We start from the raw sequence: 14,305 nt of genomic DNA, 5'->3' as shown, positions 1-14,305 counted from the left end.
CCACTTCGTAGTTACTGCTAAATGTAAAATGCTGCTCACTTTTCTCTAGAAATTCATTGCTTAGGGCCAAGCGGTGATCTCAAATACTCTCAGAGATCCATAGCAACCACACTGGTTATTAAGCAACAATAGATATGATTAATTTGAGCGTGTTTCATAGAGATGTCTAGGAAACAGTATAGAAGACCCTCCTATCTGTCATCTCTACAGAGAGCTTTCATAGAACTGTTCATCTATGGAATGTCTTCTCTAATGTAAAAGGGTTAGAAATTGGCTCATGCTTTTTCCTCCAAGGAAACCACTTGAAAACTATTGCAGATCTGTATTAAGTTCCAGGCTGCCCTCTAGCCATTTGTTCAGTTTTTTGCTTTTTCTTTAAGGAGCCTTTTTAAAGCAACTGCCTGGGGACTAAGAAATATCTTGCCAGCTCTGTCCTTCTACCAAAGCCACACTGACTGAAATTCAGGCTACACATGAAAATACCATTGCATTTTTATGACTTTTAGAAGGGTGTGGGGATAGTGATGTCAAATAAACCATAGTGTTTTTGAAAGCGAGTGGAAAAAATACATATATTGCCAGGGTTGCTAAAAAGAGCTGCACTTTTAGCTTCTTTGAATTCAGTTTGGGGTAATTTATCCAGCAATATTTTAAGTGTATACAATACACAATCTTTATATAAAAATTAGAACAGTGTTTGAGGTACAGCTGTACTCTATTTATGCATTGTTTTCATGAGCTGCTGCTACTACAGCAAAATTCATGCTTTCAAACTACTGCTCTGCATATGCACTACATTGTTAAACCCCTTTTTGCTGGGAGAGACTGCAATTTCTAGGATTCCTCAGATCTTTGTATGCCCCATGGGAGTCAATGTAGAAGGTTAAATAAAAAAGGATTTTTGGTGCAGCTCACAATTTTGAAGTCTTGGATGCTGTCAGAATAGTAATTTCAGCTGCTTTCTGCAGCTTAGCCATGAGATACATTGCTTAGGTAGCTAGGATAAATCTCCAAATTGGCTGAAGACTAAGAGGGGGCCTAAGTTCTGTGTTACAACTCTCTGAAGTCACAAGGCAAACACAAAAAGATAAAGGAGAGTTCAGAAGCTCTAATTTCAAAGATACTTCTTCTCACAGCTATCTCTAGACAAACTGCAAGCACAGAGCTAGGGTGCAAAACCATTTAAGTGAAGAGATTGCCAGGATTTTCTTTAAGGATTTTGCAGGGCTCTGAACTTGTAACCTGTATACTGTGCTGCAAAGAAATACTGTAGGACTAAGATTTGCTTAGTAGGACTTGGTTGAAATTGTTTTTTACTTAACTTTTTTTGACATGTGTTACAAAAAAATGGTTTCATATGTTGAAAGTACCTATGTTACTTCCCACAGTTCAATATCTTTCCTCAGGACATAGCCTTATAAAAGGCTTATGTGCCTTTTCTGTTGTACAGGTTGCGAATACAAAGAAGGAGACTGATTTCAAGTGGTATAAGGATGGTTCTGGGGTTGAGGTTGTGGAGCTGCCTGATCTGCAGAAGGGAGAGTGTCACCTCAGTATTCCCAAGGTACTGTATCACCTGCCAATTACAAATTACAGCTTCTGCTGACACACTATAGATTTTCCAGACAAAGCAGTAAACCAGCTGTCATGATTTCTTTGAACAGTTGTAAGAAAAAACATATTTTCTACCCTTCAATTAGCTGGTGAATTACTATTGCTAGCAAAGAGTATCTGGTTTTGTTATCAGCTCAGAGTTCATGCTTAAGTTGCTTCAGAGTCCTTGGGTGAACTCTCTCATTTTTTCTTACTACTCCTTAATTTTTCAATTTGTTCAAGCACCTCATTTTTGACAGTGTTTCAGTTTTATTGCTTAAAATGAATAAGTTTGAAGTTTATGGCTTCTTAAGATTTATCTTTATGCAAACAGGATAACCCATCTTCTATCTGAAACCTTAACTTATATAGTAGCTGCCTTTGTGAAGTGACAAAACCTCCCAGATTGAGATTTTTTACTTTCAGTAATGTGCATTCCATCTAATTTTTTTATTTATTGGCTTCATATTCTTCTAATTTCCTTCCTTCATTTCCCTGGAAAGAGGATACTGTCTTACCAGTGGCTTAATTTTTGTTGAGGAGAGTTTTTTTGGGAGGGTGGTTTCTGCTTGTCTTGGATTGCTCTTGTTGCTTGTCATTCAATTATATGATACTTGTGCTATGGTTTATGTGCTTGTGGATTTGTGTAAGTCTAAGTATTAAGTCATCTCCAATCCATATATAACTGTATATTTTCCTTCAGGTTTTAAAAGAAATTAAAATAAAATCACAAAAACCAAAAACCCCTACTGACTTTAATGCAATATCACTGTGATAGATTGCAGAATGTAAACTCTCCAAGGGTAATGAATTAATTATTTACTTAGCATAGATATAATTTGACTACAGTTGCTGCTTGAATGAAAGCAGCATGAAGGAGCTGATATTGCAGGATATAGATTTTGTGTTATGCTTTACATAATTAAAAAGAAATAATTTTGGTTGAAGAAAAATTGCATTTCTAAAGTTTGTGTAGGTTGAAGTTATGCCCTGTTATCTTACTACAGTGCTTGTAATTTCTACTGACCAAGATAAATCCTGTCTTTTTGGAGCAAGACAAAAAACCTTATGGTATCTAGATGAAATTGAACTGAAATCAGAATAGGTTTTAGGCTTAAGAACTAAATGCATTTCCATAAAAATAGCATGAAAAAATCATTTATAGTTTCCATCTCCACTCTGGTAAAATTATTTATCCAGAAGACAGTACAATGTATGTTGTTTTATTTAGAAAATCATGCAGGGGTTGAGCAAATCCAGTACTATCTAGTAGTATCAAGTTTGTCAGTAAACATCTTGTGTTTTCCTTGTAGCTGTCTCGCAAAGATGAAGGAGTTTATAAGGCGACACTATCAGATGACAGAGGTCATGATGTATCTTCTCTTGAATTATCAGGAAAAGGTAACATTCCATTTTACTGTAATGGAATACTGATCTCTGCCTGTTGTCCAGAGATGTCAAAGGTCTATCCTTGTAAATGACAAATTAGCATATATTTTGGCGTTCTTTGCATTTCATTTCTCTTATGTTGTAGAGACCTGAACTGCAGGTCAGCAGTTTAGGAGGGGCGACACTGGGCATTGTTGTGATTAATCTCTAGCACTTTGATAGGCAAGAGATCAAGTATGTTTCTAATGAGACAGACACTCCATTTTATGTGAGATTGCTCTCTCTCAGGTTTGTTAAGCTTTAATATCTACAAAAAACCCTAAAGCAATTAAGTGCTGTGTTGATGTGGGACCCTCAGTGGGGACTGGGATTTTGATTCTAAATCATAAAACTGTTTTGTGGCTTAGTGACAGCTGGCATCTCAGCCCCACACAGCCACTTGCTCACTCTCTTTCCGTGAGATGGGGGAAGAGAGTTGAATGGGGAAAAGTGAGAAAACTCCTGGATTGAGCTAAAGACTGCTTAATAAGTAGACCAAAAGCTGTATATACAGGCAAAGCAAAACAAGGGATTCACTCACTGTTTCCCATGGGCAGGCAGGTGTTCAGCTGTCTCCAGTAAAGCCAGGCTCCATCACATATAACAGTGACTTGGGAAGACAAAAACCATCACTCCAAATGTTCCTTACTTTCTCCTTTTCCCCTCAGATTTATATACTGGGTATGTTGTCATATGGTATGAAATGTCCTTTGGGTCATTTGGGGTCAACTCTCTTGGCTGTTTTGCCTTCTGACTTCTTGTGCACCCCCAGCCTCCCCTTGGTGACGCAGTCTGAAGAGAAGAAATAAAAGACTTCCACATTGTACAAGCAGTGCTCAACAATAGCTAAAACATCCCTGTGTTATCAACACTAGTTTAGTCACAAATCCAAAACACAGAACCAGAAAGCTGCTATGAAAAAAATAACTCTATCCCAGCCAAAACCAATGCAATTTCTGTCCCTTATTCCATACTCTTTATGTCGTGCTCAGGTCCCACACTTTGCAATATGTTCTCATCAATCACCTCCTCCCTTCCTGTCCTTTGATATATACACAGATAGCATTCCCTTAGTCTATGGATTTGTGTATGTGTATCCTGACCACTGGAATAAGCAAAACATACAGTAGGTCTCCATCATATGGTCAGGGGTCCAGCTTCCAGGGACTATTCTTCAGGTATGGCAGACTGTTGTGCTTGAAATGTACAGTGAAATGCCTATTTAGAGAATTCACTGTATCTAATTCTGTGGGTCCAGGAGGCTTTGAAAATGTCATCCAGCAACACATAAAAACTGCACTATAATACCACACAATGGGTTCCTAAATGGTGGAGTTAGCCTTGAAACATAAAGGATAAAAAGAGAAGTTTAGCAGGAGCAGGGAAAACTGCATATTCTATGGGGCAGGTTACTTTAAGTTCAGTATGCACTGGTATTCAAATGAATTTAAATGCAAATGAGACAATATAGTCTAAAATACACCCATGATAGCCATTTAGAATAGGTTTCATATGATATCAGGCATGACAGTGAGATACTGTAATTCTATTTCTAATTATGTTTTTTTTTTCTGTCAAAACTGTCAGTTTTCTTTGACCTTGAGACTAGCTCAGTTGGTTAAAGTGTAGTGCTAATAATGCCAAGGTGGTGGGTTTGATCCCTGTAGGGGCCATTCACTAAGGACTTGGACTTGATGATTCTTGTATGCTCCTCACAACTCAGAATATTCTGAGTCCATAACAAACACTGATCTGTTGCCAACATGAATGAATTTTACTTAACTTTGGTGAAGAGAGCTTCCCTGGGCTTATTTGCCTAGGTCCCACCAACTAGGCCAAAGTGAATCTAGATTAATTCCACCTGCATGTAGATATTTGACCCAAATAATGAGTATATTTGGCAGGCTTGTATTAGAAGGAGAAAGACATGTTAAAAAATTAACCCAGTTTACCAAAGATCTTAGCTTTCCTTTTCAGCAGATGGAGGAAGTACCTGTAATAAGAGGAAAAATGAGTATCTGGCTGTTCTTAAGATGTGGTTTATTGCAGAAGACTGTATTATCAATTGATAATCTCCCAGGCATATTTATTTTGCATAAATTCTGCCCATTGTTCTCTCAGAATAAAAACCCACCCTCATTTAGACAGTATGGTTAACATAACCCTACCATCTCAGACAGTGAAATGTAAGGTATATATAATATGCAATTCATTTCCTTATGGCAAGGTATCAGCAGAAGCGTACTGGAGATTGCAAAGAGTTATGGGACTGAATCATGATTTATTTTAGCAGAGACAAAAATGTGCATATACAGATCAAAACAGAAAAAATATATAAGTAGTATTTTCTGAACTTCACTCATTTCTCTGTCTTCCATATTCATAAAAATTCATCAGCATTGAATAAGAATCCCTCAGTCTTGACTATGCATTATTTAGACTATGGTGCTTCTTTTTCTTTCTATCTTACATGGTGTCACCGAATATGATTCTTCTGCTATGAAAGGGTTCCTCACTCTTGTGCCCTTGTATCTGGGGTTCTCTCCTGCTACAAACCCATCAGCTCTGTGATATTTCAAAAGCTTGATATGATACCTGCTTTATTTCACTTGCTGTTAAAAGACTACTTTTGTCAAATGCCATCCTACAGGGAGAAGGTGAAACCTCACCAAGAATGAGATAATTTCTTTTTCACCTGCACTCTCCTTTGAATGTGAACTATTCAGTTTTAATGACTTTTTTCTTTTTGCTGGCCTAAGGGAGAGAGACAAAGGTTTGGCAGCAGACAGCTGTCTCCACAAAAGGCCGAGATACTGAGTGACACAGCAGAGAATTCATATGCTGTACACAGAGAGTTTCCAATTTGTCCTGTACACCTGTTGCAATTTTAATGGTTTTCTTTGCTTAAGGATATGAAGATTTCCCATATTGCTTTAATTAAACTGAACGTAACAAAGCTATATACTGATTGAATTTTGATGGTACATTTTCTTCCTTTTTCTTCTTTCTCTCTGCAGTTTATGACGATATAATTCTGGCATTGAGTGGAGTGAGTGGTAAGTAAATGCTGTCTTGAATATTCATGTAGTGGTTTTTTATTTTGAAGTCATGCGAGGGTGAGACAGAGAATTTTTATTTTAAGTGGGAAATCTCTGAGAGTCCTGATGCTTACATTATTATGGATGTTATTAAGTTTCTGAACAAGCAGTTGACCTTGCTAATTGACACTATTAAAAGGGAACAAAGTATTATTCCACCTGGTTTGTTTGGTTTAGATACAGTGAAAATGTTGCAGCAATAATTTTCTTCCTGCTTCCCATTAGTAAGTGAATATATTCTCTTGATATAGAGAATGAGGTTCTGGATCTGTTCCCAGTGAGAAGCTGTTCTTTCCACTGAAAGAACAGGGTTTGCACAAGAATAAAATTTTTATGTAACTAGAATCATTACAATACTCTTTCATGGCAATTGTATGCCTAGATCATTATTTCACAATGGATCTTGCCAGTCATAATGCTTGTATATGAAAATAAAGTCATAAACTGATACTGAACTTTCATCTGTTATAAATCAGCAGATGTTCTGTGAGAGGTATGACAATTGTCTCTATGATAGTTGAGAATCATGACCCAGGTCTTGAATTTTCTTTTGTCCAGACAGTACAAATAATCCATTCCTCTATTTCCTGTTCATTCCACTATCTCTCCTATTTGATCCACATATACTCTATTTTATATAGGTAAGTCAGCTTCTCCACTGAAGATTCTTTGCACTGAGGAAGGAATAAGGCTCCAGTGTTTCTTGAAATACTACAATGAAGAAATGAAAGTCACCTGGTGCCACAGGTAGATGAGAATATTTTTTTCAATTTTACTTGAGAAAAATATGCTGTCTTTACAATTTAGTATTTACTATTCTGGGGCATTCATTTAACAACTGGACCACATTAATGAATTTCTCTTTGCAGAACAATATATTCTCTTTTAACATAGAAAGTACATGGGGTAAAATAAATATTATAAGGCTAGTCCAACATCCATCAGGAGGGCTGTAACACACAGAAAAAAAGGAATCTATAGTATTGTGTTCTCTCATTCCACACAAGACTGTTTGTCTTCCATTGTATTATCTGGTTGATTAAAAGACAGCAAAATATTTGGGCATAGTTTCCTATTCAGGGCTGCCTTTTTCTGAAGTGGATGAAACTCCCCCCAGTTCTAGGTGAATATCAAGGATCTGCTCTCACAGTTTAATAAAAGCCTGTGTTAAGAACAGAATGCTTTTATTTCCAAACTGATACAGTCTTAAGTAACCCAAAATATTTTAATTTTGATACTTCTCTTTGAAAAGATATTCAATGGGGCACAGAATACCTTGAGAATAACCCTCAGAGCTGAGAATATGGCCGAAAATGAGCTTTAAAGTTCCTAACAGTTTTCCACTCTCTTGTTACATTAATCTTTGACTTTGGAGACAGTCAAATCATCTGTGTATCTACAGCTAAATATTTGTTCAAATGCTTTGTTATGTCAAGCCCTCACTTGTTTGAAACTGCAGGTAATATTTGAAAGGATTTTAAAACTCTTCCAGTGATTTCAACTTCCACATTTCTTGATGGCTTGCAAAGATTACACACAATGACCTGGTCTGACTTAGACAGGAATATCAATATGTTGTCCAAAATTTGCAATGCTTTTTATGAAGACAGAAACACAAACAAAGTGTTAATTATCATCATGTTCAGGGAGCTCAGGAACACTTCTGCAAGGCTGTGTAACTGTATTTATATCTCAGGCATTGTATTTATAAAGTTCTTCTTCTTTCATGATAGTAATACCAGTATGATGGCAAGGAAAAGGAAAAAAAAATTGCCTCTGCCTTTTATGCTTGAGTTTTAAAAGTGGCAGTCTATTCCACCATCCATCCCATAGAAGTATAAAACTGAAGAATGCTACATGGCTAATATGGAAATATCAGTGTGCACACTGATATATATTTATATTTACATCTACATTTACATCTACATTTACATTTACATTTACATTTATATTTGTATTTTCTTTTGCTTTTACATACAGGACCCCCTAAATATTTCAGATTTTATAATGTCTTACACTTTGATTGTCTAGAAGATCATTGAACACAGATTATGCATGAATAAGATTTCTATTCTTATATTAATATAATGACTATAATCAGAGCTTTAAAGTCAAAACAGAGACCAAAACCAACCAACCAATGCACCAATCTCTCCAAAATTCCCAGATCCTTTAAATGGGGTTATAGCAAATTTTTTTCCTGGAAAAATTGAAAGGCTACACAACCCATGTTTTTTATTTTTTTTTTTACCAGGTAAATTTCTAGCTAGCATTGAATTATCCACTGTCTTGCGTAGCATGGAGTACAATACAAGTCCTAGAGCTAGTACTCATCCTCCACTCAGGCCACAGTGGGAAACATTATATGTAATATTTTCTAATATATAGCAGTTTCTATTCAGAAATCTAATCTGGTAGGCTGAACACAATGAAGTTGCCCTAAAGAAAGGGAAATGGTAAAAATACCTTTTCCCTATCAAAATGACTCCAGCTATGGAGTCAAATCAGCTTGGTCTGGGCAAATAAAATGAGTGATCAAGAAAAAGCTATAACTGACTTCATTTATTAAAATTCCAGCTAAAGATGCTTGGGGAGGAAGAATGAAAAGAAGTATTTCCTTAGTTAATGAGTGAAAGAGGAAAATTCTCTTTGAGCCATTGAAAGTGATCTGGTTTACATCCTCTGATTAAATAGCTTCTTCTATTTCCTCTCTTCAGGACAGACAAAACCACCTGATCTGAATCTGCAGAGCCTTTCTTTTGTTCTTAACCAAGAAGTGATGATAAGTCAAGCTAATGCCATTGTTTTTTAAAGAGTTTTTATTGCTTATCTGCAGTTAAGAAGTGTTGTTTTCTTGTTTTTTTAAAAAACAAAAGCGTATTTTAACTTGATGCAAGAATAACTTTATAAAAATCTTTTGTTAATTGATTTTTGAAGTTAATGAAAGACAAAATATATCCTTCCTTCATCAAAAAAAGATGCCTATAATTTACAATCCTTATGTATTCTATTTTTCTGTGTATGAAGTGTACAGAACTCTAAACACTTTCACACAGAGCTGTGTATGTGCATAAAGATGTAAGCATAGCTCTGTGTGAGGAGAGGAGAAAGAGAAAAGAGTGAACAAATAGAGCTTTGAAATGAAAACTCAAGCTAATATTTTTAAAGTGTTTTCAAAGTGTTTCATACTCCCCATCAGGAAGCAAAGACTATTCTGAGAAAATGAGCCCATTAGTTGCAATTTATTTATAGCTTAGGAGTAGTATGTTATCATTTGTGACTTTTTATAGATAATTTCCTATGGACAATATACAGGAAAAGAATGTTCAAACTCATCTCTATTCATCTTTTTTTTTCAGGGAATCTAAGATTTCTTCTGGTGAAAAGATGAAGATTGGAGGTGGAGAGGATGTTGCCTGGTTGCAGATAAGAGAACCCACTGAAAAGGATAAGGGGAACTACACCTTTGAAATCTTTGGTAGCAAGGAATCCTACAAACGTACACTTGATCTGTCTGGGCAAGGTATATTTCTAAGATCAGATTTATATTGTGCCTTTTCATAGACTATGCAGATTTTACTGGAAATAGAGGAATTATAGTAAAGTCAGATAGTCTTTGATCAGAAACAGTTATAGTACAGTTTTATAACTGTTATCATCTTTTTAGTGTTGTATCTGTTTTCAGCACAGGTTTCAGGAGTCTGGTTTCTCTTTGTGCTACTTTGTGACCCTGCATGGGTTTTAAAAAAGCTGTAACATGGGTATGTGTTTAAATGTTTGTATTGAGCCCCAAGTGCAAGTCATGTTCATGGAAAATAACCCTCTCAATTGTTTTGTTACAGCTTTTGATGATGCATATGCAGAGTTCCAGCGACTCAAGTAAGTGCTGCATCTTTTGTGTTTTAATGCCATAACAACAGTGCCTTTGCTTACACAAAATATTTTATTATTAATTTCATCAATAACACTTTATGTTTCTCTTTTTTTTTCAACAACTCTAGGGCAGCTGCTTTTGCTGAGAAAAGTAAGTTTATTTCACATTTTATCATAGGTGTTTAACAATGTGATCTAGTGTTCTTTTTAAAGCATCCATCATGATATGCTGCCATAATTTACTGAGTTCTGTGGCTGCAGAAATCCTCTCTTAGCACAAAATATCACAATAACAGTAGTAATTTGTGGATTTAGTTGTCTTTAATTGCTCTGGAAACCCACTAAACACTTTATATATTTTGCAAGCCTCCACTGTACCTTGTGTCTGCAGAGATTTAGTGAAGTGTGAATTGTGTGTCATACAAGGGGGTGTTGAGACTGAAAGCTGCTGAGGATACCAAATCTATCCATTAAGATTGCTTACTGCTGTGTGTTGTGCACTGCTTGCTGAGACCCAGACTATGGGGAAGCTCATTATTGTTAGGGACTGTAGGAGTACTGGAAATGATATCTATTCCCTGGTGATGACATGATGCTTCTGCCCTCAAAGACAGTGGCAGAACAAATTTTCCTTAGTTTTCAGATACCACCAGGATGCTAAAAATGCCCTCCTTACTTTGCTCTGGGCCCAAAGCACAAACTGTCAATCTCAGCAGTAGCTTCAGGGTTCTTATGTGTATCAGTTTAGAATGCTGTGGCACAATCTCTGCAAAAAAAAATCTAAGGGGACTATATAACACATTAAAACCCTCCCAAAATATCACAAAAATTGTATTGTTTTCTTAAAGTTTAAAAAAACCCCAAAAAACCAAAACTGTGAGTCATGACACAAAGTTGTAAAATCATTAAAAATGAGTAATTTTGAAGTCTAAACTTCACACAGTCACCATATTTTTCTTTAATTCCTAGATCGTGGTAAAGTCATTGGTGGTTTGCCTGATGTCGTTACTATAATGGATGGAAAGGTAAGGACAGCTTTTTGCCATGCTGAGCAGTTTACTTTGATGTCTAAAGGTAGGGGAGGTAGATGATTCCATAGAAACTGAAGGCAGAAGGAGAATAATTTGATTTTTAGTTCAAATCTATAATTTGATAAATTGGAACAGACCCAAGTTATCTAAATTGACTGTGGAATATATCTGTTCTCTGCTAAGTTCTTAATATTAACTTATTAAGATTTGATTAATTATTATGATTTATTAGTTGCTCTTAAATGAGGTCGCTTTTGAAAGCAATAGTAATTCAAAGTTGCCCATCTTACATAAAGGACAGAAAGAATAAAACTCACGGCATTAGAGAGAAGGTTATTTTCCCAAAATTTCATTTTTGTGCTTGCATAATTACTCTTTTAAATATTTTGTAGTAAGTCTAGTTCCTACTAGACTATTAGTTAACTTTGCTATTCCTAGCTTCCTACTGTGCTATTAGTTAACTTTGCCTTCTACACAATATCACTTCTTCCAGAATACTCAAAGACTTAGCTTGCCACTAGATTGTACCCAGAGTGAGTAAATCTTCCTTCAGCATTCTGACTTGGGATGCATGAATTGTGCAAGACCACTTCTATTTGTGAACATATGGTGATTTTGATCACTGAAAATTTCTTCCTGTTTTATTTTTACTCTGAATTATATGACATCTCTTCAGCTATCATCAATCATAAAAAACATTGCTCAGAAACATGCAAGTGTGAACACAGATGGACTTTCTCAGCTCCCTCTGGATCAGGATTTGGTGAAACCTGAAGGGGAATGTGGAGGCAATAAAAGGAAGAATTCTGGTAGAAATTGTCAGTTTGGGGTTGTTAACAGTAGGGTTTTTAATTTGTTTTACTTTTTCCTGGTTTTTTTTTCTTTTTTCTTTCTTAACACAGTGCTGCATATGTTAAATTCTTAAGGTGTCTTAGTTATCTAGGGCCAAATTTTGCACAGAATGAGTTTTCAGCAAAGGTGAAAAAAGTAGGAACTAATCAATGCAACTTCTCAGATGTTTCTTTCATTTTTTCTGTGATCACTGTACGTAAATACATGAAGTTTACATACACATACATAGAGGGTGGTCAAAATGGGGTTCAGCAGTGCATCTACAAAAATTTGGAAGAATGCTCATCAAAATTTTATGAGCTCCTTAAGTCTCAGTTCAGTGGTTGAAAAACACCTAAGCTGCCAGGATGGTCCATTACGTAATGTCAGCTATTTTCTGAGTATGTTACACATGGCCAGGGTGGATAGGACTGTGAGCAACCCTGTCTAGTGGAAGGTGTCCCTGCCTGTGGAAGATGTCTCTCCCCATGGCAGTGGAATGGGAAGTAGATGATCTTTAAGGTCCCTTCTAACCCAAACCATTCTATGATTCTAGGAGCACTTTTCCAGTATTTATGTATTATTCATTCTTCATAAAATATTTCCACTTTACCAGTCAGCAGCACCTGGACTCGATGTCCAGTGATTCATGTTGTGTATTCTATTTTTAAGTGATTTTTTTTTTAATCATCTCAAGCAATAACCTCAGGAGGCCTTGGTCAGAAAAGATTTGCTCAGTTTTCCACCCTGCTGTGTACAGGGAAGCTTCAAGGATGTTTTTAAAACTATCATTGCCTGAACCTCATGTCAGACTAATGGGTTGTCAGGAGTCTCCTGCAGGCAGGACTGCAATGACAGTCCAACTTACCATCTTCAGACGCTGTAACCCTGAGGCTATTACTGTATCACAGTCACCGGTGAGATGGTCGAAAGTCTGACTCAAGGGAAAAAGAAATATTAGAGACTCTACTTTTCAGTATACTTTTCAGTCTTCAAGAACATGATACTATATCTTAGTTTAATTATCTAAGAATAAAAAATGCCTGAAAGCAATACTGAGAATATTCTAGTTAAACAAATTGTACTGATCTCAAAATTACTTATGTTTTCCTCCCTCAGACACTGAATCTGACCTGTACTGTGTTTGGAAATCCTGACCCTGAAGTGGTTTGGTTCAAGAACGACAAGACCTTTGAAATTGATGAGCACTATGCAATTTCACTGGAACAAGGGAAATATGCCAGTTTAACAATCAAGGGAGTGACTTCAGAAGATTCAGGCAAATATAGCATCCATGTCAAGAACAAGTATGGAGGGGAAACAGTGGATGTCACTGTAAGTGTGTACAGACATGGTGAAAAAATGCCTGAAATTAAGCCTGGCCAACTTGCTAAACCCAGGCCAATACCACCATCAGAAGAAGTCCTCAAACCTCAGGCAAAGTGAAGATCCAGTAACAAGTGAAGCTTCACACTATGTTTGACAAACAGAATAGAATACGTAAACTGTATTTGAGCTATTTCCACACAAAATTCATTGGTAATGTCCAAAGGGAAACTGAGCTTTTAAATTTGCTGTAGGGAGGTAGCTGTGCTGTGGTGCTGTACACATCTGCAACAATCTCATTTTGAGTGCATCTAATAGAGTAGGACTTGCAAACAGTGTATAGCCAAATCCCTGCCAGAGGTTCCCATATGCAGTGGCAAGTTTCAAAAGCCTACAAACCAACAGTAAACTTTCATTTTCACACTTCTCAATCCTCTGTAAAAAAACCTCAAAACTCCAAGGAACCCAACAAGCCTCTGAGAACAAACGTCCCATCAGTAAAGGTAGTGAACTGCAGTTAGATAGATATTCAGAGATGGTCCTTTTGGTTTTGAAACCTTTGGCCCTGTAAGTTTAATGAATAGTCTTGCTTTAGTAGAGATACTCTTGTCCTATCAATAGTGTGATTTTAGTAAACTTTTACAAATGTTCACTGTTTACTCACTGAACCATAGGTCACATGGTTGTACCTTGTTTTTCCTGCTTTGTGCTAATAAAACTTTAAAAGTCACCTTTGCTACTCACTGCTCCAGATCACACCTAACTAGTTCTATTTACTCTTCTTCATTGTTTAATTATTGCTTATTGCGCAATTTCACAGCTGGTAGCATGCAGACTATTGACTTTCAATAAAGAATCCAAATTATGGTTAATCACAGTCACTGGGTGGCACTTGCAACATTCATTTTACTTTTTACAATACAGGTCAAGCTTAAACTGGCACCAGAAGATATGTATACAATTCAGTCACTTAAGATAATTATGTCTTTGATTCTCCTCTCACCGAAAAGATCAAGAGAACTCTTCCACGGGTGAAGTGATGTTCTTCTAGACAAAAATATCAATATATTCTTATTGTGAAACATTCAAATAGGATGGGCATTAGTTGTTCAGCTATCTCTCATG

At 36.3% G+C, this 14,305-nt stretch overlaps 1 protein-coding gene across 2 annotated transcripts in view; it reads left to right on the top strand.

Annotated features, from left to right (window-relative positions):
• MYOM2 (myomesin 2) overlaps positions 1–14,061 on the top strand; it is a 76,684-nt gene extending 62,623 nt beyond the window's left edge. For both annotated transcript variants that reach the window (XM_010406405.4, XM_019286235.3), the window contains 9 exons: positions 1,451–1,564; positions 2,907–2,994; positions 6,039–6,077; positions 6,761–6,866; positions 9,479–9,642; positions 9,962–9,998; positions 10,121–10,143; positions 10,962–11,017; positions 12,974–14,061. In XM_010406405.4, the coding sequence (XP_010404707.3) occupies positions 1,451–1,564; positions 2,907–2,994; positions 6,039–6,077; positions 6,761–6,866; positions 9,479–9,642; positions 9,962–9,998; positions 10,121–10,143; positions 10,962–11,017; positions 12,974–13,300 (954 nt within the window). In that variant the 3' untranslated portion in view covers positions 13,301–14,061. The remainder of the gene's footprint in view (positions 1–1,450; positions 1,565–2,906; positions 2,995–6,038; positions 6,078–6,760; positions 6,867–9,478; positions 9,643–9,961; positions 9,999–10,120; positions 10,144–10,961; positions 11,018–12,973) is intronic.
• Positions 14,062–14,305: the final 244 nt, after the last annotated feature.

The sequence above is a fragment of the Corvus cornix genome, chromosome 3 (assembly GCF_000738735.6).
Source record: "Corvus cornix cornix isolate S_Up_H32 chromosome 3, ASM73873v5, whole genome shotgun sequence".
Taxonomy (NCBI): domain Eukaryota; kingdom Metazoa; phylum Chordata; class Aves; order Passeriformes; family Corvidae; genus Corvus; species Corvus cornix.
Note: the sequence above shows the minus strand (reverse complement) of the source record. Positions and strands in the feature narration are given on the sequence as shown.